Source organism: Synchiropus splendidus, chromosome 4 (genome assembly GCF_027744825.2).
Source record: "Synchiropus splendidus isolate RoL2022-P1 chromosome 4, RoL_Sspl_1.0, whole genome shotgun sequence".
Classification (NCBI taxonomy): domain Eukaryota; kingdom Metazoa; phylum Chordata; class Actinopteri; order Syngnathiformes; family Callionymidae; genus Synchiropus; species Synchiropus splendidus.
Window position 1 is genome coordinate 23,304,687 of NC_071337.1, and position 23,773 is coordinate 23,328,459.

A 23,773-nucleotide genomic window follows, 5' to 3' on the forward strand; every position below is an offset into this window, starting at 1 on the left:
TGTTCAAAACATACATATTAAAAATGTAACACTGCAGTCTGTGAGCCATTGTTCCTCCTGTTTTTTTACTGTGCTAACCAAAATGAGTGTTTAGAATTTTATTATTCTTCTGCTTTACATGGAATAGCATTAATGTAGTAGTACGTTTAGATTCCCGTCAACAAACTGCTGTCACGCAGACACCATCTCTATCCTGGTACTGCTGTCCCACTTTGCTTGTGAGTTATAATTAAACAGATTTAATTAAAAAATATTGTTTCTTCAATTTGGCTGCACGGCAACCTTCTTGCTCTTAGGTGTCTGTGTGTGTGTGTGGGCGCCCTCCAATAGACTGGTGACCTGTCCCGGGTGTATTCCTGCCTCTCACCCAATGACTGCTGGGATAGGCTCCAGCATTCCCCACAACCATGACTAGGACTAAGCGCCGGTTAACTGAAGATGTATGTACAGTATGGACTCAAACATTTATGACCAAAATAAGGTTAAAATACGGTAGAAACAGGACAATGACATCATTGAGACATACAGTACAGAACAATGAGACAATTTAAAGTGGTAGAAAAGGTGTCAAGTGTATCGCACGTGGTGAGATACTCTGATAGAAGCCAGAATGAATGATATTTTGAGAACATTAGCTCTGTGCTGGTATGCAGAGTAGGCTCCTAGTTGGGAGAAGTTTGTAATTTGAGGCTGAGTGTTTGGTGCTGGTGTCATAACTGCCTGGTAAAAACTGTCTATGGACTCATATTGTTTCATACCAATTATCTTCATTGCTCTTCTGTGCTTATCCGCCAGTCTGTTGCCTCCAATACGCTGCCAAAACAGGGAATGATTCCATACCTGAATGGGCTCTCTAAGATGTGCATGATGTGACATTCAAAGTCCATGAAAATATAATATAATATTATATATATATATATATATATATATATATATATATATATATATATATATATATATATATATATATATATATAACTTTTTTTCTTATTTTCCTTAAGTCATGTGATCCATGTCGTAATCCTTTGTCCTTCGGTGTCCGGTTTGGTGTGACATGTGTAAAATACCATAAGCAGACAACACTCGTAAAAGTCTTTAAAGTGACTTACACACCCCACCACACACGCCCTGGTGTGCGTGAGCGAGTGTGTGTTTTCCAGAAATAACTCTCCTCCGGAGTGTTCCAGCGGGGGGGAGGAGGAGGAGGAGGCGCTGACCTCCTACAGAGCCCGTCTCTCTCTCTCTCTCTTTCACTTCAGTATTTCTTGAAAAACAAAAAAAATGACTTTATCAACAACGTTTGGATTGGTTCCAGGGCGAGCCGAGCCAGAATCGGGTCCAGTTGCCGGTGATCTGGTTAAAACGGAAACCACTTTTTTTCTTCCCCTGCTTCTGGTGTAAGTGGAACCAGATGTCTCTGCGCTGCTTCTGACCGACACAGAACTTCATGCCTTTTTTCTCTGACTTTAACTTTCACTTGAAGAACCGACTTCATCTAGGTCCTCAGTTACGAGATCGGGCGACCGTTATGTCCGGATTTTGGTGCTGCGGACAGTGTAAACAAAGACGCGCAAGTTAATCGTTGCGCACTTATGATTGAAAGATAAAGTTCAAAGGAGACATGTGAAAATATTTGGCGATATCTGACGTCAGCGAGGAGGAGCCGAACACTTCACCCCAAGAATCAAATGTTTGTATCTTCACCGCAACTTTTACCTCAAGAATCAAAACATGCTGCAGGATTTTACGTCGTTGGGAGGTTGTCTCGCTTGAACATTAGGAATGAGAAGAGGAGGGCAGTCAAGACGATGACGGCGTTGAAGATGAGGAGAACTTGAGGGATGTGAAGTGAACCACCATGCGGTTCCTCCGGACTGCAGCCGGGCTGCTGCTCCGCCGCCGGTGCTTCGCCGGTCCGCTGCTGCTGCTGCTCGGGCTCGCCGTGTGTCTCTTCTACCAGACCATGATAGTCCACCGCAACCGAATTAGGTCGGGAAAGCAAGAGCGACCAGTCGCTGGGAAATGTGGTACCAGCGGAAACTTGGCAGCGGAGGAGGAGACCAAGTCGCTCATCTCGAACCTGGAGTCTTTACAGGTAAATAAGCAGGTGTGTTTCTGATGGAGCCTGAGAGAGGACTTACCAGTAAACACTGCTCCTTTAATAGTCAACTCTGAATAAAATGCTGCTATCAATGCTTCATCTCATATATATATATATATATATATATATATATATATATATATATATATATATATATATATATATATATATATATATATAAACAATTGAATTTGTAATGCACGTATAAATACAAAGGTATAATATAACAAGTTATCCATGACATCTCTGGCTGACAACTCATGTTGTTCTATAATTGTCCTTTTGGGAAACATCTACCGTGCTGTGTGTTGTCTGATGGGGACTTTTGGCAGCTCAGTAAAACGTACTATAGGCCGGGGCAGTTCAGTCAGTTAGACATGGTTTATCAAAGTGGACTGTCATGCTCAGTAGAAAAACATCCTTTTGTGGATCCATACTGGGCATCTGCTCAGTCAGAACCATAGTCCCTGGACAGGAAAGGAGCACAGAAAAGATGGGCCTATAGGAATTACTCTGGCCTTAGAAAGCTCCTCAGTGTTATCTAAGGTCGGCCAAATGAGAACCAAACTTGAGCTGCTCTGGAAAAACCATCAGAGTGAAGAAACACCTGGCCTCAAACCTTGCTCTGTGGAAGCAACCTTGGAGGACTGAAGCGAGACCAATGGGGCAAACACGGATTATTTGGGGAGAAATAGTTCACTCATTAAAACTGGACTGGCAGACTTACCAAAAGTTTTTAGAAAAAGAAATTGTAATGGTGACATGAATCGGAGCAGCCAAAATCCTATGGAAACAAATCTATCCTCTTACATCTGTCATGACGTTCCTGAAGTTACATGACTTTTATGACTTCAAGAGATTCTACAAGCAGACTTGGCTTTTATATGTACAGATTGGAGTCAGAGATATTTCATTATGTTCTCTCGTATCACTCTGGAATCACATCTCCCTAGTGCACATGGTTGTTTATATAAAAACAAATTTAATTAAATGTGTTTATCAACATATGAAATTGATTTTTAAAAAATATCTTCCAAAGCATGTTCAAACTGACCTGTTTTGGACCTGCTTTTAAGTATCAGCCCAAACATCTCAACTTTATGGAAGATATATTCAGTCTTGATTGTGCATTTTGTAGCTCCACAAAAGTTGTTATTTAACAGCAGACTGTCTTCTTCTTAATGGTCCTTTCTTTATTGGTGGTGCTGGGGAAACGGAAGACGAACCACTGCTGGGTCAAGGAGTCATTGTTGTTGTATTTTTAGATTAGCAGGCTCAATGAAGGCTTTTTGGCTGCATGCAGGAGGTGTTAGTTTACTGCCACATGATTGACAGCTGCACGGACCAATGAGGGGTATACACCCAGGGTGTCATGTGAGTGTGAGCATGTGTGTATCTGTCTGTCTCTGTCCTAGTGCGTGTGTATTTTAAGATGGACTGTCATGTCGCTAATAGAAATGTTAGTCTCCGTAATCATCGGGATCATATTCCTGACAGATAACAGAGTGTAAACAGGCAGCTGATAGTTTCTCCGCTAACAGCAACACACCCAGTGGTTATGGACCCACAACGCACGTACACAGAAGAGCACACACTCACAGACGTATGCACACGTTGTTAATCTCTTTAGATTTAAGAAGGCTCCTGGAAGAACTCCGGCAGATTTTCACTGCTTCATTTAACACAGCAAAACCGTCACAAATGAAAACAAAGAGCCGGCCTGACCCCAAAACACTACTCAGCGTAGACTCCCACATTCCTCTGAAAACATCTCGAACATCCCACTAATCGAAAGGCATCTCTTACAGGTATGACATATCTTCAACAGAAGAAAATAAATGTCCCCAAAAGATCATTGAGTCAATGTCTGTCTTTATTTCCTTGTAAAAATAGCTGTCAATACGACACTGAAGACCTGTGATGTCACCTGTCATGTACGTCACACAACAAATCTAGACAATGCCAGGTGGTCCAGATTTGTTGCGGTCCTTATAGACCGGCTCAAGGGAACCTGTTTAAGAATCAGAATGTTAGCATTAAGAACAGTTTCATATTGTTTAGGGAGGGGGCGAGACCAAGACCAAGACCAAACTGAATACAGAACACAGAAGCATACGTCTATTAGTCATACAGACACACTTGTTTCTTACAGCAAAAGAAACAGAAGTCATTTTTTTCTAAATAAATGAAAAACTGAAGTGTCATTGGAATAAGTTAGTTCTACATTTAGTGTGGTCTCGGTAGTCTCGCCAGCTCATTGGTCTTGGTCTCCGTGTGCTCTGGTCTTCACGTGGTTTTGACTACGACACAAATAATTAAAAAAAGATTGATTTTGTCAATAGAATTGTTATTTTGGGGGGAGCTACAGTTGGCAACAGGCTTGCTAACAACTTCTTTATCCTCTCCACTGTGTGTGTGTATGTGTTCTGGTACTTCTTTGTGAGGAACAATATGAGTTTTCAATCAACAGAGTGAGGACATTTTGGCCCGTCCTCACTTTGTCAAGCCTCATTTTGAGGGTTAAAACTACAAAATAGCTGGGTTATTATAACTGGGTTTTAGTTTGGTAGATTAAGCTTAGCCATTTGTTTTAGATGGTTAGGTTTACGGTGAGAGGCTGGGGAAAGCATTATGTTTATGCATGTCAATGACAGTCCTCACGAAGACAGGACGACAAACTGGCGTGTGTCTGAGTGTGTGTGCATGTGTGTGCGCGTGTGTGTGAGTGTGTGTGCATGTGTGTGCGCGTGTGTGTGCATGTGTGTGTGTGCTAGGACATGGTTCTCTTCCTCCAAAGGAAGAAAAACAGGCCAATCTTGGGAAAACTCAGACTGAGCCAACTTCAGCTGTGAACAGAATAACAACACAAAACTTTTCTCTTCAGTTTTACTCCACTTCTTCGTCTTCATAGTGTGTAATGAGCACGACTCGGGAAGCACCAGAGCAGTTGAAGTAGAATCCTTTAGTCTTGTTTTGAGCTGCAACTCAGTATTCATTTGTGCTTTTGTTTGACTAGAAAACAGCCAGTCGTCGTTTTGCTGTGGTCCTGACTGGTCGGCTTCCAAACAGCGACACAGAAGTCCAACTCTATCAGCGGGTTCTGACTCAGATGGGCTACGAAGTCCAGCTGTCAAGATACGCAGAAACCAGCAGCTTCCTGAGATCCAGACAAGGTGATACACCAGTCACTGCGTTTCCTCAAAACCGCACCAAACGCTCCTCGGCGATTAGCCAAAGTTGCTAATATCTGCTCTGCTTTTACCGCCTGAATGTGTGTGTGTGTAGTGAACCTCTGGAGCAGGAAGCACATTTCCTGGGTTTTTATGCCGCTGTTAAAAATAAACTCTAAAATGAGGGAAAGGAGATGATGGTGATCATAGCTCTCTGTGTTACACATGCCGTTTCACTTAATAACTAAGTGAAGTGCTCAGCTGTAGTGGATTCAGCACAAAAAGGCTGCTGGCATTAGAAAATAAGTGCTGGACAACTGAAGCCCCCATAGAAAACGTTGCCTAGCAAAGGAAGATGGTTGACATGCAGCACAGATCCTTGTGTCAAAAGGCACTGAACCTCTCTGAAGTCAGACTCATGACATCAGTTGCTGAGCTGCACCTCCCAGTTGGGACCTATGACATCAAATTTCCAAATTGTACCTGAGGGTGGCAGGCTGACATTTACTTACCATCATTGAAAAACTGCTGAGATTTATGAGGAATATTCACATTTCTGTTGTCAAAAATCAAAACTACTGGCCCGGACGATGTGCCTCTGTTAGAACTTTACTGAACACAATCTAGTCAGTAGTTTTTAAATGGTAAAATGTAACATTTGTATTGACAGTGTGGCAAATCCTAGCTGGGAATTTAAGATTTAAACCTTTTGCTGAGTTGAGATGTCTGATATGTGTGAGCAGGTGAACCTGGTAGGTGGTGCTTAACAAATGGCTGCTCACAGCAAGAGATAGCTAGAGATGCTCTTATGACTGGGTTGTAAACTTAACTGAGCAGCTGTTGGAGGGAACTGGTAACTTGATAATGAATGTGAAAATAAGAATGATAAAATCATTATACCTGGTCCAGTCTGGTTTCCCTCAATAAAAAATCAGTCACATGCTGACTCAGAAACAAATGTACCCATGCGTTCATATTGTCTTGTCTGGACAAAGTCTCTATCGTGCTTCCAACTGGTTCAGAACTCAACAGTGGCTCTAACAGACAACAGCACATCACTCCAGTGTTAGTTTTATGATGAAATAATTATTATTATGATTATATGTTTTCTGCTCATAGTAATGGTAGAACTGTATATAGTAGACGTATATATATATATATATATATATATATATATATATATATATATATATATATATATATATATATATATATATGTGTGTGTGTGTGTGTAGTCACGTTGTTATTGTTGACGTTCAAATGACTGGATGTTTTGATTGAAATCCTCTGATATTTGGTCCCAATCTTAAACGTGATTGGATTAGCAGTAAACTCTGGAGAGCCACACAGAACTAAATCAAACATGTGCTCCTCGCAAAGCGCCCGCATGTGGTGAAGAACAACATGGTGTTTCCTGGATCAGCATGTTTGTGCTGCAGCCGGTTTGTTTTGTCAGGCGACTTCCTGCGGTGACACTTCAGAACCAGAAACAGTTGGCTGTTTGGGAACAGATGAAACGGACAACGTTGTTGACTTGTTATGTTAGTAATGGATCAGTCACATCTGCTCCAAATCCTTGGTTTTGGATTCGATGACAGTTCAGAACCTTATCACTACGAAATCTTGTTAATGTTTTAGAACCCTCAGAACTGACTTTGTTTCCATGGGAACAGATGACAGCAGTTGGAGCCTGCTGGTGTGTCTGAGCAGCGCTGAGAGCAGCTGTGTGAGGAGAGTCTCCTTCTCTCACCTGCAGCGCCACCAGAAGGTAAGACATGCAGGTTACTTCGCTGCAGCCAATTATAAACCAGAAGCCCCCTGTGTCAGGTGAACCTGTGGCCTGGCCTGATGGAGGCGCTGGCCACCGTGCTCAACTGTGATCTGGCAGGTAAACCACTTCAGTCCATCCATAGTTTGACTTTGTTTGACATTTCATTTTACAACACAAGTCTGAAATGAGCTGTCTCCGAACAGGACCAGAATCCCCGACAATGCCTCTCACATGCAGGTCTACTAGTCAGACACCACTTCCCATCAGATCCACAGCCAGGTGTGTAAACATCCATTCAAGGCGACTTTTCGTCCACCACAATCAATGTTCCCTCTAAGCTGTGCGCGTGCGCAATTGCGCACAGTTGATACGATCTCAGTGCACTAAATATCTAAGGTGCGCAACAAAAATTAATCCTGAATTGAAGATAAATTACTGCAGTTTCTGGACGACAGGACTTCTTCAAGACATAAGGCCTTATGATGTTAGACCAATAAAAATGAAGCGTCCGCCGAGTGACACCGCTATATAAACAATGGAACGAGCAGCAACTAGAAGAGCTATTTGAAGTGAACTATTGGAGCTGGCTGGTGCTTAAGAGCTGATTTCTTTTAAAGTCGCTGGTGGTTGGTCAAAACGTGCACGTGCACCGTGACAATTGGGGCGGCGGAATTACGCACCAGGTGAGGAAGCTGACAGTGTAGTCAATGAAAGGAACCTGTTCCTTCCTCATTTTAGCCTGATCTACACAGGCTCACTGTTCCACCATATTCTGTGAGTCGAGCGGTCAGAGAATACGGTGGCTTCAAGTGGACAAAATTCAGTCTCAGCCTTATCAATCCGTTAAAGAAAGGATAAATGCTTATGAAAGTTCTTTGTTGTCCAGCTCCCTTAATGGTGTCATGTGACTATACATATTGTGAATATATTACATTATGATTCAGTTGAACAAATATGCAATATACGATTCAAAGACAAGTGAAAGCTTTTATTTTTTTTAATTTAAAATTCCATGTTCCATTCGTCAATGTGAATTACACAAATTGTAAATAATTAAAAAAAAAAAATTAAACACTATTATAAACTACTACAGCAGTCACCACAGTCGACAATGACAGGTCGCTCACGGTGGTCCAGGTGACTGCTCAGAGACTTGGTGTATTTGTTCAGACATATGAAGAATTAGAGGGAACATTGACCACAATGTGCTGTAGCTGACTGACCCATGTCCATCACTTACATTGGATGTGTTGAGAGGTTTGTGTCACAGCACAGGTGCATCATTGCACTGTGGTGAATGAGATTCATGTACAGTATAAGTTCAAAGACAGTTTTCTTTTAGACAAGTGTTGGCTGCATAGTACTGGAGTAGTGCTGGAAAGCATGGGCATTGTTAATGTAGTGTGTATCAGGTGGAGAGCAAAGGTGAATAACATTTTAATCGTAATATAAAAGATGAGATGAGGAAGACAACGGTAAGTGGACGATCAAGATGATGAGGAATGCCAAAAGTTCTAGGCTGGTCTATCGGACTGCAGGTATGTGTTGGTATTTTTTGTTTGATAACATGTTACTGCGTTGACAGTCCACTTCCAGGTGCTGCTGCGCCTCCTGGCCTGGTTGCCATGGTGAATGTTTACATCGTGGTGACTTCAATAAGGCCTCTGACCTCCTTCCTGCATGACATGGTTGTGGTGACGACAAATCAGGAGAAGAGAGGACGGGCCGTTCAGGTAACGTTGAATTAGCCGCTGCTCTGCCTTCATGGCCTTCACTGGTTTGATATCCACTCCTGCAGCTTATCAGCTTCCTGGTGAAGCAGCTCGGACCTCAGATTTCCCATGAAGCGTTGGGGCAGGTGAAGAGGGTGATAGGACAGGTGCTGCAGTCGGCAGCGTCAGCCAATCACAAGGCTCGGCCTATGAACAGGTGCTTGAGTCAGCATATCAGCAGGCTTTTTTCTCCCAACTTTGCTAAACCAGTGGTGTGTCTTATAGGTGTGTCTTATGTTACCAGCTCCTCACTTTTACTCTACTCTTCAACGGTTCCATCACACCAATCATCACTCAGGTGAGACCGGCTCAAGTTGTAAATGTATTTGTTTAGCAAAAAGTGCAACACACATTGTTCAGATTTGCTCTTTATTTCCTGTCTTTACTGCAGCCTGAAAACGCAGCTCATGTGCTCATTGCATTCTTCCACTCCCTTGTCACCCAGCCTCACTCCCTGAAAGTCATATGTTGACGTTACAGTTGACATTCTCAGATAGTCATTTGTCGCCGTTGTGTGCATCTTTAAAGCCACCTACTGCACCTGTCCGTAATGACATTGCGCTAAAGCCGTCGCGAGGTCAAGGTCATAGGCAAAGGTCATAAGTCAAAGCAAAATCAATTATTGTGCTGGAACAGTAACTATATCTTTTATGTCCATATTTAGATCAGCGCTGATTTGACCTTTTCTGCGCTAAGCGATGGCATGTTTGATCAGCAAATCTTGAGAGATCAAATCCTGGAAGACACATTTCACTTCCTGTTTTCGTCAGGCACTCAAACGGAAACCAAACAGGTGAGGAAGCGTCCTGCAATTCCATCCATTCCACAACAGACCAAACAACTCTTTCGTTTCTTCGTGAAACTCAAGTGAATCAAGGTCTTTCGTTTGTGTTCGAAGAGCGCTGAGTGAATGAAAAAAAAATCTCCTTTTGTTTTTGTTTGTTTTGTTTGTTCATTTTTCAACAAATCTGAACAAGCTGAAGGAAAGCGCGTTTGATCGCCACAGGAGGGCGCTATTGCTCCAGCGACTGATTGTGAACGCGTTCCGTTTATTAATCCAAGTTCCAAATATTTGTGGTGTTACTGAAAAACATTTGTGAAATGATAGCAAATTTAATATTTAATTTGGACTTATTTAAAGTTGAAAATGATCAGGACTCAAACATCAAGAATGAATAAATAAAGCACAACGCTACATTTAATAACATTACAACAACATAACATTAAGTTAAGTTTTAGTGCATATTTATTAAATGTCTTATAAGAGGGGATCTGGTGCCAAGTTCTTTAAGATTTGGTACCCTGTTATATCTTATTTAAAACCACTTAAAGTTTTCTCAGATTCTGTCTGTCTTATTTTATTTATTTATTTAAAAGAGAGGGTCTTTGCTGTTTGATGCTCCATCTTGTTTACTTATGTTGACAGCCTTCATAGAATATGGAAAGTAATTTGGAAGGTGTGACACCATAAGTATACTGTATATGACTCTGTATTAGAAGTTCTAAATGTTCTTTTCTTTGTGTCTCTTAGCCTTGTCTTTGTCAGATTATTATCATATGCTGTCAAACTACTTGTAATTCTTGAGGCAACAAATGTCTAGATGAACATAACCTTGTTCTAGTGGGTGGTTGAGGGTGGGATAAAAGGGGAAAATGAGGAGAAGTATGTGTTACTTTGTGTGTGTATTTCCATGTATGCATACATATCATCTCCAATAAAAAAAGCATATATATTAAAGATAATGTCTGATAAAAGTGTTTTATTTTTTCTGCCTGTCAGTCTGCTGGCTGTGTCTGGACAAACGGAGTCTGCCTGTCAGAGGATGATTTCGCTCTGCTGCTTCGGTTCCAGCAGCTGATGAAGAAGCCATCATTCTTTCAACTGGTGAGAAACATCTGTTTTCACGCTGTGTCTACATCACAGTGCCTAAAATTCCCGTTCATTCCAGGTGAATCCCATCAATTCCTCCTCACCCAGTCTCTCTGACCTCCTGCTCACCATTAGCTGCTACTATGAAAACCTGACAAATGACAGAAAGAGGTGATTAAGAGACTCTTTTTTTTCTTTGTTCATCAAAGAAATGTAGAAATGTGCTAAGATGTCTCCATCACTACAGATTGACCAGTCGCTATTCAGCTTCATTTCCTGAGGATTCACCCGCAGGTATGAGCGTCACTTGCTACAGTGGACAACTTCAACGCCCCGTCATTGTTTGTTGTCCTCTCAGGTGCCTGCATGGACCCTCAGCTCCGTCAGATCTACACTGAGCCTCCTCTCCTCCTGAACCCGCCCTTCAGTCCACAGGTGAAAGAGTACAGCACCGAAGTGACCTTTGACACGCTCATGATCCGGATTCGTCCTGAGCCCAAAAGCTCAGACTGCAGTGTTCACCTGGAAGACCGCAGGGGGCCGAGGTGAGACTGCATTTACGCATACATTTATTATTCTCACCTTAAATATTTAAAATCAGATGACTTGTACATGGTGTGATGTCCGCTGACGTCACCCACCTGAGTTCAGTTAGAGTTGCAACCTCATCTACATGTCCACTTAAATGTGTTTTCATTTATCCAAATGTACTGACTTGCACTTTTGAGAAGATGAATGAGGTGTGGAAAACGAGAAGAGAAAATTTTGTTTTGACCTCACACGCTAGCATGTGTTTTAGGTGTTTCTTATCAAAAAACTATTGAAGAAGCCAGACCGCTTAGATCTCGTTGTGGATAGCTTTCTTGCTACGCTTGATTTTCTGTGAAATCTCAGTTATCCCTACCCTGACTTGACCAGTCCCAACTTCCAAAAATATTTTCCAATCCATTTAAAGCTGAGCAATGAATGAATCTGTATGTGTGACCACAAGCTCTACCTACTCAGGCTGATGAACGCGCCTGTCGGACTGGGCCACAGCAGGATCAGCATTTTGGTAACAGACTCCACCCAGCCAGAGCCTGCCATCCTGACCGTATACACCCTGCACATATATCGAGAGAACCGGCCCAGCCTGCCGATGTTCGGCGACCATGTGATGTGCAGCTTCATGCAGGTCAGTCACTTGATACGCTCATGTTGCTGTGTGTCGGCTTCAGTACTGGCTCGCAACTGTGATCAAGTGTTTCTCCTGGGGTTGATGTAAAGAGTGAGCGGCAGTTATTCATTTATATATCATATCCAGATCCAGCGGAGGAATGTCCTGACCTCTTCTGTGGTTCAGTCCAGTTAACCAAGAACAGTTTCACTCATTTACATAATCCCTGAAGACAAGAAGAGGAACATTTGGAAACATGCATTTCTAGAAATGTCAAGCTGTGTTAGTTTACGTTCCATTACAGCCCCTAACTTTGAACACCTGACTGTAATCCATCAGTGACAGTTGGAATGCAACATATTGCAGCGATTAGAGAGTGAGATTATTTTCCTGTGAAAACCACGGACTCCGTTTTTACTTGACTTCTGGCTTCTAAAAAGGCCTGTGAATGTGCCAGCGCTTGTGTATAGGACTTGGGGCGTCATGAAGGCATTGCTCGACTACCCTGTTCTGCTCTCAGCATCTCCCAAATGGCTGAACTCTAACAAAACAGAAATGTGTTCTTTTTTCTGCTGTTGCTCTTGTTTCTGCCCCAAGTTTGTGACCACTGTTAAGGTAGGAAGGCTTAGTTACGAGCATCACCTTTCACCTCAGAGCTTTCTTCACCACCATACAGAACGCTGCGGTGACGGCATGGACTTTGCTCTGACTATCTTACAATCTATCCATCCATCACACACCCATTTGTAATGCACTTTGGGGGGTGCTCCCCAGGGTTTTGCCCAGCATAAAGGGTATCTCGATTGGGCTGCAGGGACAGTGTGATGGATTTTTGCTATGAGGAACAAAAACACAGAGTGCATTGTACATTCACCTACTGTAGTCCTACTCGACTGTCATTGAAGGATATTAGTAAAATGCTTGTTGCTGTCGCTTTTAAATAGTAATTACTTTGAAAGTACTCCAAACATTTATGTGATTATGTTTTTACCAGAACTCAAGTGAACTGCGACAAGAACGTCACACCAACACTGCCGAAGGGAAGGAAATGCAGAGTTCTTTAAACACACCTTGAGTGCAGAGCACAGTGCTCCCAGTTGTTTGGAGTAGTGTATTTCATTCCCCGAGATGTGTTTACATTAAGTATATTGATTCAGATCATGTATTAATTTCAATTTAAGTGTTTTTTTTTTTCATTTGACTGCCAGAAGTGGGATTCCATATATTTCACTACATCTTCACCAAAAAAGCTGAAAACTATACTGGTATTTCGACCCCTAAAATCCCAACACACGGGGCCCCTACACTGCTAATGTGCTGCTGAGATACTTCACCTCCTGAACTTTGAGAAGTCTGCTTCAAACCTGGACAGGAGGTATAGCTACAAAACAACATGTACTTAATGTCCCTCCTGGAGGAGGTAGTAGAAGTGTAAAACAGAGTGCCATATAGTCATACCTGTGATTCTGTTCAATTAAAGCTTCCAGATTTTTTTTAACTAGAAAACAGTACTCTTCATTAGGTCACAATATCAAGGGCTTTGGATATGAGGAAGTTTTGTTGATGTACCTTAAATAAGTAGACCAACTCCTGTGGGCCACATGAGATGACCTACTGGTCCAGATTTGGCCTCTGGGCCTTCAGTTTGACACATGTGATGCAGGGCTTCCTCTGTTAGCCACGCACATACTAATAGTGAGGAAAGATGTGGTTTGCCATAATGGGACCTTCACGCTGTTCAACAAAAGCGGTACAGTTGTTAATTTGTTCATTTTGCGCAAAGTGTCACTTTTGGTTATGTCTGAGGTGAGACTGCTTTGATTTCCCCATGAGAAACACGTTTGTGACTGCAAGGAAGCAAAGCTGTGAAATTCCAACCCGCTTTTTTATGTCTGCTTTGGATAAGTGCGCGTTCTTTATACTCTGTAGGGAAGCAGGATAGTGGGACTTTAATTTGTTCCTTCTGTCGACCTCTTCTTCTGTTCCCTCCGATCCAGCTGCAGTTGCTCGACTGCTCATCACTGCCAGGCATGTTTCTCCCACTAAACCTCTGACTTTGGACTGTGTTTCTGCTGGGTCTCACAGCGTCCACTGAAATAGAGATGAGCAGCTCATCTGAATATCAATTGGATTTTGGTCGTAGATAAAACATTGGAGACTTTGTCTACAGTGTGCTGCATTTATTAGGAGGAGGGAAGCGAGGATCCATTTGCATCATAGATATTTTACTTTGTCACAGCCCAGACACTTATTGGAGGAGTAATGATTCACTTTCTTCCTCTCGGTTCAAACAAGAATCAGTAGGAGACCAGTGTCTGTGGTTACTTGTATGTTAAGTTAGCCCAGCCCCTATTGACAGTCTGCTATATTTGGTCACTTTGGACTATGAGAAGTACCAAGCGGGTTGGTATCGTCTTGTTAATGGCATCATTGGAACAATCAATAGAACAAGCAGCCTAGTACGAGGTGTGGTAGTTGGTGCCAGTACTGCCCCGTCTTATGGCCCTTGGCTGAGGATAAAAACGACTACAGTCAGATACACTCGGTCTGTTGTGATGATCACAAGCGACCATTGTGCCAGAGTTGACCCAATGCTGTTGGGAATCACCTCACAAGGGCTCCAGTTTGTCTTTTAAAATATTTGGGGAATTTGAACACAAGTGAAAATGCTAGTTTCTTGAACAAATGGACTGTGTCATTTTGACACTCCAAGCGCCGACCTAGATCCTAAGGTGCTGAGACCGAACAGATCTCCCCAAGAAGTTTTCCTGAAGCCAAAATAATAATGATAAAATCTAGTATTATAAGAACAAACGGTGTACAGGATTTTTTTGAAACTGTGGTGTAACATCCCCCTAAAGCCAATAGAGAAGCAATAGAGAGACAAGGAGGCAAACTTTTACAGGCATTTACTGAATTGGTGCCAGTGAAAAAGCTAGTTTCAATCATTATAAGTCAATCTCTCGCCAACCTGCAGCTGCCGTCACGCGATCGTCTCATCATTTGACCTGATGGAATTCACGCGCGCAACGGACTTCAGTCATTAAAAGTCTTTTGAAAAAAAACACCATAATCACATCCACCACCGTGCTCTGTTACGTGTTGTCTCGGGTGAGATTTCTTCTTTAAAAAGAGGTCTTTCTTCTGGCGGCTCTTTGTTAAACGGTGGTGCTGCGGAAACCCTGGTTTAATTTAATAATAAAGTGTAGAATGACCTCACTATTATACAGACAACCAATGAAAGACAGGCAATACACAGTTAAAAACTAATGGGAAAAGGAGTTTTATACCAGCATTTGTCATTACGAAGACGGGATACATATTTGGCAACACAACACTCGACAATGTCTCCCCGCATCTGGAGGGAACACTGTAGGAAAGATATCATTCGAATCTTTATTACCCTAAAAATTAAAAGTGGACAGCTAGCAACAGAACAAGTCCGCAAGAAAGATATGTGTTACATGCAAAGGGTTTGAAGTGGAACTGCTGCCATATAAAATAGGCACACGCGAAGGAAGATGCATGGAGAAATGGAAATTGGTCCCAGTTTACACTGCAACAATGCACATGAGGATGTTGGTTGTAGTGTGTTTGTGTGTATTACGTATTGTAAAAGATGTGCTCATTGTCTTAAGTTTTATCATTTCTGTTGTGAGCACAAGTATTGTTGTGTTTTGGCAAAAAATAAGAGTGACGCAAGAAAGCGCACATTATTAGAGAAAACACTTTGGAGATGTCAAGGTTAATGAAACACTCCAGAGCGGATGGAAAGACTGAAAGTCGCTCCTCTCGCACTGGATACTTAGTGGTGTCTCACTATGCAACGTTTCTTTGACGCGTTCCAACGAAATATATTTTAGCTCAACTCTACAAAGACTCTTATAATAATGACCTGCAGCTGATGCTCAAAGTGCCAGGCTGCACTGAACAAGCTGCTTTGTTTAACAATGGCACGCGTCCAGGTGTATATCCAAAATGGAGAATAGGCTCGGATCTGGAGGTTTGAAATTGCTTTTGACGATCATCTATATTTTCTCTATAATCTTAAAGACTGTTGACTCTGAGAGTCATCGGCCAATCACAAGCTCCTTGTTTGTCTTGCAGGTGCATTGCACTTTGCTCACCTGTCATTGACCTTTCACCTCTTCTGATCATCGGACCGCGTCTTGGAGTCACGAGAACACAGACTTCTCTGATGATGATCTGTTTAGCTTTTATGTCTATTCCAGTGTTTGATGTCGACAATCAGCCCGGGAAGTCAACCATCATATTTGTGCGAGGCCCCGGGAAGAATTCAAATTATTGATGCTCCCTTGAGTGATTGAAAAAAAAGATTATTATCCTTGATGTGGGCTGTAAAAAAAAACCTCTGAGGAAGAGGGTTGACAGATCAACACAACAGAGTAATGACGTAAAGCTTGATTCATGTTTATGGCCCAAAGGCGGACCAAACCATTTCATGTGGCCCGACAAGAGCTTTGAATAAATGTTGGATAAAAACTCAATTTAATACAAATTTCAAATAAATCACCTACGATGCATATTGAGGCTGTTTTTTTGGGGAAAAAAACGCAGAGATAACAAATATCAATAATGAATTTGGAAGCTGAAGGGGGAATTGAATGAAAGCAGATGGATGTTTTTGCATGTGTCCATTTCAACTACTTTTATTAGTGACACACTGGACATACAGAATATTCCATGCTCAGCATATGAGCCCACACAGCTGACCATCATTCTGTCACGAATATTTGAGTGTGATGTTGCATAAATGCACTCGTAATGACAAAAGGAAGAAATGAACATCAAAGCAGTTTGTGTAACTCGTATTCATATTTTCGAAATCACTCAATGACCATGGCAGCCACATTTGTCAGACAAAATTTGGAGGGGAAATAACATTGTTGAGCCAATTTACTGGCCCTCTTATATGGATAGTATGAACATCCCTGTGTGAAAAGGTGCTGTTCATTTGTGTGTTACAAAGGTGCACATAACAGACCTTTTACCGGCCAACATACTCCTCACATGTTGTTAGACCGGCAAAAAGACCAGGGTTTTAACGCACAGAGTGAAGATCTCAAGCGTATTGTCCATGTAATGCAAGGCTCTACAGTCAATTTCAGGTCGCTGTAGCTCTATCTCCTCCCCTCATTTAAAGAAAAGCCTTTCTTATACATATGCTCTCAATCGCGCTGAAAGTGTGTAGATGTGAGTGATGATCTGATGTCGCAAAAAAATGTAGAAATCTGAATGTGCCGCTGGGCAAAAACGCAAAACAGCTTTCACCGTTTTCACAAATAGAACAAAGTGATCTGACCTCTGGCCTTGGATGGTCCATATCATACCTTTCCATTTGTATTTTGTCTGCAGCTGTCAGAGGGAGCTAAATAGTAAAGTTGATTTGTATCGCTGGCTGTCAGACCATCTGTTTCCGACTGTGTTTTCACCTCCTTTACTTGTGTCGGTGTGTGTCCGTCAGTGCGTTTCTGTGTCCCTATCCCAGCGGCTCTAGGCCGTTTGAACGTTGACACCAAGCTCAGGTATGAACAAGAAAATCCCTGTTAAGTTTTCTTGTCGCACTTTGTTGCAAGCTGCATCACTGACGTGCAGAATTTGGTGTTGCCACGTCGAAACCTGGCAGCCGCAGGAGAAGAAGAGGAGTGTGTGTTCAGACAGATCAGAGAGTGTGTGTGTGTGGCTGCTGCGGCGGAGGCTCTGAAGTCCACGCCAGACGTGGCGGCTCCCACGGGGCCTCGGTGCTAAGTCGGCCAGGTTTACTTGACCTCTGACTTGCCATGGATGCCGCTCGCTGACGCAACTGAGCGGGGAGGACGCAGCAAGCTTGAAAGATGAATTATGCTTTGGTACGGAAAGGAAACCAAACACTCAACTCAATTTCTTTCTCAAAAATGTTGGACTTACTGCATGATTGTGTAGCCTTCCATTAAGAGGTTAGGTTTTATGGGCTGTAAACAAGTCTAAGGTTTGTCACAATGGGTCTCTCTGGCAAAACTTTGAATGTTTTTAAAATAATTACAAATTTCAGGTTGTGTCTATTATGGGTCAGTGAAAAAATCACTACATTTTGGTGGTGTTCTGAAGGTACAGAACAGCGAGGAAGGTGTTGAAGGAACCAGTATTCACTTGTGTGGCCACTGGCTGCTGGTGCTAATGTGTCCTGACCCGTTCAGATCTGGCAAAAAAATACATGATTAAATAATAAAGAACAAAGAGCATTTTATCACTAAGACAAATCATCTTCCATGTGACTGTGGTTACCAAATGATTGTTCATTTGTCATGGTTTTGGGGTTGCTAGATAACATCACTGTGTTTTTGATGACTTGGAGCTTTCATCCTGAAGAGTTTGAAAATTTGACTGTGTTTTTTTATTAAGTCATTCTGCCTTCAAAGTTGTTTTTCAAATGTAAGACATTTTTCAATCTTGCTGTTTATAATAATACAATTAGCTTTAACAAAGAGGCAAAGAAAACAATACAGTGACTGTTATTAACATCATGAATGAACATGGCTTTATTAGAGTACGTTTTGTACTAAACAATATTATATGAAGCTAGAGTTCTTGACACGGTTGTAAATTTATAATAATACAGTCTACTGAAATGTTGCTGGTCTTAGTGTACTGACTCAAATGTTTAAACCACATGAGTTTTTTTTGCTTCTCTTTTTGGCCAGTCACCTATGATGTCATACATTATGTCTGCAGTTGGAAAGCAAAGAGTACAAGTGGATTTTAGCTGAGAAAGTACTGTTCCTCCGTGACTATGTATCGCCACTGCAAATTGTCTGTTTCCTTGGAGGGATGATGAAACGTGCCGAGGTTTATGATTTCAATCTCCACACACATTATACCTCCTGCTTGTTGCATGGCGCCCATACAATTCATCCAGTTTTCTCTCTAGTGAGAATATAGAAATAGTTCTTGCTATCGGAAAATCTTTAAATCTTCATTTCTAAGCAGTTATGAGAAAGTGGACTATCACCCCAAAATCCATCATGTCTCTGCTCCAGGACTGCGGCCTGCTTGTTCTGCCTGGTCAGCCTTGTGGTCTTCAGCCTTTCACCAGCTCTCTAAATCCACCCGAGGTCTGCCGTTCAGGACACCAACCAGGTCTGTGTTCATCTGGCAAATGTTCTGATCAAACTCAAGGATGAGCGTTAGCATAATAATAGTATCACTTGATCAGTGAACTTCAAACTTGAAATATTTAACACTGTTAGCTTTTCTCAGGCATAGTTTAGCTACGTAGATGTCAACTGATAATCAATGAATGGCTCAAAAAGCACCAACACCGCTCATGCTTACCATAGTGTACTGCAACAGCTGAAACTAAAAAAAGCGACATTATAAAACTATGAAATTAATTCATTCATTGAAGTCGGATCAGGGGGGTGTTGAGCTTCCTAGCTGCTTTGGGTGACAGGTTGGAGGCACACACAAGGACTCGGATACACACACACAGACTACAGACAGTTTAGAGTCTCACGATGCTTCTGTCAGCTCCACCAGCTGGAGTCGATCCCATGAACAGTCCTATGCACTCATTGTTGCATTTGCTACTTTTGTCTTGCTGGTCTCAGGTCAGTGGGTCGTCCCGTGTCTTAGCTGCTCTGACAACAGAACATGTGACTGGAGAGAGGTCGCCTGGCAACCAGATGGCTGCTATCATCCTCATGTGGACCCCCTACTGTTGCAGAGCTGCATGATGGATAGGAAGGTGAGGTCACGTAGCTGAACGCATCATCAGGACTCCAGGACCCACCGCTGTGTTTCTCTCTGTCTGTGCTCCAGCTGTTGTTCATCGGCGACTCCACCAATCGTGGGATGATGTACTTTTTCATGGAGCGGGTCAACACCAGTCTGGCAGACTGGGGGAAGGCCCACGATACTCTGGTATACAGAGAACTCAATGGGGGTAGGACATTTGTCAGCTACTCATACTACCCTCAGTTCTGGCTGGAGAAGAGCCAGAGGCCCACGTTCCGTCAGGCGCTGCAGCAGCTGCTGCACAGGTGAGGAAAGCACTCCCATCCAAACTGATTCCGTAGTAATGACTGTCGTTGCAAAAGGTCGCAACCTCTGGTGAACTCGAACAAGACGGTGCTGGTGGTGGGGGGAGTCCAGTGGTTGAACACAAACCACCTGAAGACCGTCTATGAGGTGCTGAGCAGGTCAGAACCCGCTTTTACATGAGACATAAAATGTTATTGATCTAATATTCTGTGTTTCATCAAAGTATAACGGAGTGGAGCAGTATAAAATGCAACCTTAACTTTTATGGGGTTATTTTTATTAGTTTTTTTTTTGTTTCAAGAAAGGTTGGGAATGATCTTAGAGCCTCATGGAGCGCTGTCAGGCACAGCTTCATTGTTTTCAAACCTTTCATGTTGGGCCAATTACCTTTTCAAGTAGCAGACAGATGTTGAACTACTCTGGTTATGCTTTTATTCCACCTCATTTATTCATTAATTACATTTCATTTCACTCTCAAACCTAAGTGACGGCATCAACTCTTCATAGGCTATTTGTGTGTTCTGATGCGTGGTGTTCTGATAACCAGTGGGATTTTCATGGAGAGTTAGTGGCTGGACTTCCTCTCTGGCTGATGACAGAACTGTGTCCAGGGAAGGGAAACACATTAGTCTCCTACATCACTCACCGTCCTTCGCTTCGCTTCTCCTGCGGTTGCTTTCTTGTCCTTGTCCTCCTGCAAATCATGTCATAATAAGCTGCATAGCAGTGCACTGAAGTAGTTCTAGAATGTTCCTCGGCGTACGATGCGGTAGAGTTGATTTTGATTTGGTGTAATAGTCCTCAGGGTAGAATGATTAGGTCTCCCTCATAAAATCAAATTGCTTCTACACAGAGCTTCTGTGTGTTGGAGAGGGGCAGCAAGGCACCTCTTTCTTGTCCAACACGTGCCTACAAATGCTCTCCGAGCACAAAGTAGCACAGGAAATTTGACTGAAACGGACTGGGGTCAGGAGTTGGTTCTGCATCGGTCAGACAAGATGGCTTTTCAGAATCCTGAAAAATAGTCTGCATTATTCAAGAAGAGAAACCTGCGTCAGACAGGCGCATCACTAGCTCCCCCCAGAAGGAAGAGTCCAACTGAAAGGTCACCAAGCTGGTGAGAAGCCAGGTCAGATCCAAGCCAAAGGGGAAAAGTGTTCCCAGTTTACGAGGCAGCTCACAGAATGGAGCTTCCAACACTGAAGTCCTGTGTTGAGATGAGATTGTTGTTCCTCATGGGAAACTGAAACATTGTTTTATGTGAAAAATTGTGTATTTGAAGCTTGGCCGTGGCGACTCTTTTTAAAGTCAAAGCTTTTGTGCACTGACAGAACAATAACAACTTTGTTTAATTGATGTTGCTAAATGCTCATTTAATGATCGCTAAACTTCTGAATTTCTCTCCTCACCCAGGGAGTCTCTGAGTCAGATCCAAGTGCTGGTCAAGTCTCTCGGAATGGGATTTCACCTTCCAGTGGACGGAATCCGATCGCTCAGTCTGGTAGGATCTTGTTCAGCTCTCAACTCTGTTCTCACAAAACAAAGGCAAAAAAGACCAACTGCTTCCATCAGGCAGAGGTACAGGACCTGCACAGAGAGAATGAAAACATCATCACCGCTGCAAAACATCTTGGCTATGAAGTTATCGACACGTTTGGTATCACCATGGGCCGCTACAAAGAGTTCCTGCAGGGCAGATGTGCTTGTCACTTCCATGAGGTACAGACATTTATTTATGCGTGTCATTGCTGTTGATACACATGTGGTTGCTTCATTGGGTTTGATACCTCACATCGAAATAGTCCTCAGGGAAGTGCCAGCTAAATAACCTCTTTACACTGGGTGTGGGACTTGATCAATAAAAGCTAGTTGATAATATATATATTATATTATAAATAAATAATTGTGATTTGTGTCTCTATCCTTATTTATTTTTTATTTTACTTTTTTACTTTTTTCCCCTCCTTCAGCACAATCTTATTTAGTCTCTATTATTTCATTTTCATTTTGAAATCACATTGTATGTATACTATGGTGCACCTGCAACTGGTGCAATAAAATTGGTAATACACAATACACAATAATACACAATTTAGCTGGTATCTGTATTGCTTCATCAGTTTGTTAATGAATTGTACTTACTCTCTTAAAGTCTACATCTTAATTTATACATACTGCAAGAGGAAGTTCAAAGTCAAGTCAAAATAAAACTGCCATATAAAGGTAGAATTTAACCAAATGCAGATGGTCTCAGTGGAGATTTTATCACTGATTTATTAAGTACAACAACGAGGAACAGAAGATAAACAAACAGAAGAACTAAATAAATGCCCTGGCAGCCAACCCATAATGTGTAAAACAATGTGAAGAGGTCCTTAGTGGCGACTGAGGTGACCAGCATGATGCCTGCTGACGCTGCAAATCCTGGACCTACTGTATGGCAGGCTGGAAATGTTATGGTCCGTGGATCTCATTTGACCCGGTTCCCCACTTAAAGGTTCATAGAGACGGGGCAGGGGAAAAAAGGCTAAGTGATAAAAAAACTTTCACTTTCAGAAACCATGTGAAGTCATTGAAAAGAAGTGTCAACACTACTAATTCATATTTTTTGCTTGTGCTCACACTGTATCTACTGACATACTTCATGTACCTTCACTTACCGGGAAACAGAATCAACCTCTATGAGATGGTCCAATGCTGTTTTGATAATTTTTGTTCTCTCCCTGAAACCATGAAAAGTAAGACCTTTAACCCTTCATGTATTTTGCGAAACCTTCATAAAGGCTCGGAGAAGCATGAGTTATTGTAAAGTATCCATTAATACACTCCGTAAACAGTCCTTTAGGAATGTACTGTGGCGGTCCTCTGGGATTACTTGTACGGACCTGCTGTCATGAAGTAACTTTTGTCATGAAAACAAAAGCTAATCATAGTGGATTTTGACATAAGAAATGAAGTGCAATTACGGTACCATAGAGATTTCTTTGTCCGTGCATGAGGAACATGGCGCTTCTCCAGGCTTTCATTATGTTGGACCCATGTCATTGAAGGTTAGATGCCTCAGTCATTTACAGTAAATAGTGACCCAACAAGCAGACCTTGTATTTATATATGATTGTGTCCATTATGTTTGACTGTCCTTCAGGTGGAAAGGTTGTCGCCCTCCAGTCCCTCTGACGACACGTTTTCCATCACTGGACCTGAAGTCAGAGAGACCGATCCTAACCTGTACTCCTATCATGTGAGAGGGCCAGTAAACCAGGTCTACTCTGAGATCCTGCTGAGCCGCCTCTGTCCCCAGTCTCACGAAGCTCAACACATCAGAAGCTCATGACTCGGCATTCACCATAACAATACAACTGACCTGCTTTTTGAACTATCGAAGCAACTCCTTTTATTTTTTTAAATGCATTTTCAAATATATATATGAATATTTATCTGCATATTTAAAATGTGTACGCTAACATCATATTTAATGCCAAAGACTTCACATTATGTCTTATATTAGCATTGACTTTATTTTTCTACAAAACGTGCCTTTATATCTTCACATGCTGGTCAAATGAATATAATGTGTCCATAAATCCTAAATATATATGGAATATATTTAAGTATTTTTATGAAGTGTATTTTGGAAAAAATGAATGTATTATCCCGACATGTAATTCTACAGGTCGTCAGTGTGCTAAAATAATATAATAGTAATAAATGACCCACGCAATCTTATCTTGAAAGTTTACGGCTCTAATTCTGTCACTTTTTATTGCAGCAGTGTTTAGTGGAAAAGACTGACTCGTCTGTTTTGCTGCAGAAAAGCTCATCCTTTTTTAATATAATAAAATTGGTTTGATTGATCATCATGGCGTTTCTCATTATTAAGATGAATCCACTTT

The 23,773-nt window shown here is 42.0% G+C and overlaps 1 protein-coding gene across 3 annotated transcripts; it reads left to right on the forward strand.

Annotated features, from left to right (window-relative positions):
• The first annotated feature begins 1,195 nt into the window (after positions 1-1,195).
• cped1 (cadherin-like and PC-esterase domain containing 1) lies at positions 1,196-23,681 on the forward strand. 3 transcript variants are annotated; one of them, XM_053863004.1, is made up of 21 exons: positions 1,196-2,107; positions 5,118-5,274; positions 6,945-7,039; positions 7,099-7,159; positions 7,246-7,321; positions 8,628-8,775; positions 8,841-8,971; positions 9,040-9,112; positions 9,479-9,607; positions 10,595-10,699; positions 10,764-10,855; positions 10,932-10,978; positions 11,043-11,229; positions 11,690-11,858; positions 18,878-18,977; positions 19,448-19,584; positions 19,659-19,879; positions 19,937-20,038; positions 21,294-21,381; positions 21,453-21,599; positions 23,026-23,681. In XM_053863004.1, exons 1-21 carry the CDS (start codon positions 1,859-1,861, stop codon positions 23,212-23,214), a joined length of 2,703 nt encoding a protein of 900 aa, XP_053718979.1. In that variant the 5' UTR covers positions 1,196-1,858; the 3' UTR covers positions 23,215-23,681. The 3 variants fall into 3 exon arrangements, with proteins under 3 accessions (XP_053718979.1, XP_053718980.1, XP_053718981.1); XM_053863005.1 differs by having other exon boundaries at positions 1,198-2,095; XM_053863006.1 differs by lacking the exon at positions 1,196-2,107 and having other exon boundaries at positions 5,259-5,274; positions 7,083-7,159.
• The last annotated feature ends 92 nt before the right edge of the window (positions 23,682-23,773 follow it).

What these genes read in the sequence shown, in the direction of transcription:
- cped1 (XM_053863004.1), top strand. Translation starts at nt 1,859, where the DNA reads ATGCGGTTCCTCCGGACTGCAGCCGGGCTGCTGCTCCGCCGCCGGTGC. An exon ending in AAGGCTCGGCCTATGAACAG is followed by an intron (nt 8,972 to 9,039) that starts GTGCTTGAGTCA and finishes TGTGTCTTATAG; the next exon opens with GTGTGTCTTATGTTACCAGC. An exon ending in CCGTTCAGGACACCAACCAG is followed by an intron (nt 18,978 to 19,447) that starts GTCTGTGTTCAT and finishes TGCTGGTCTCAG; the next exon opens with GTCAGTGGGTCGTCCCGTGT.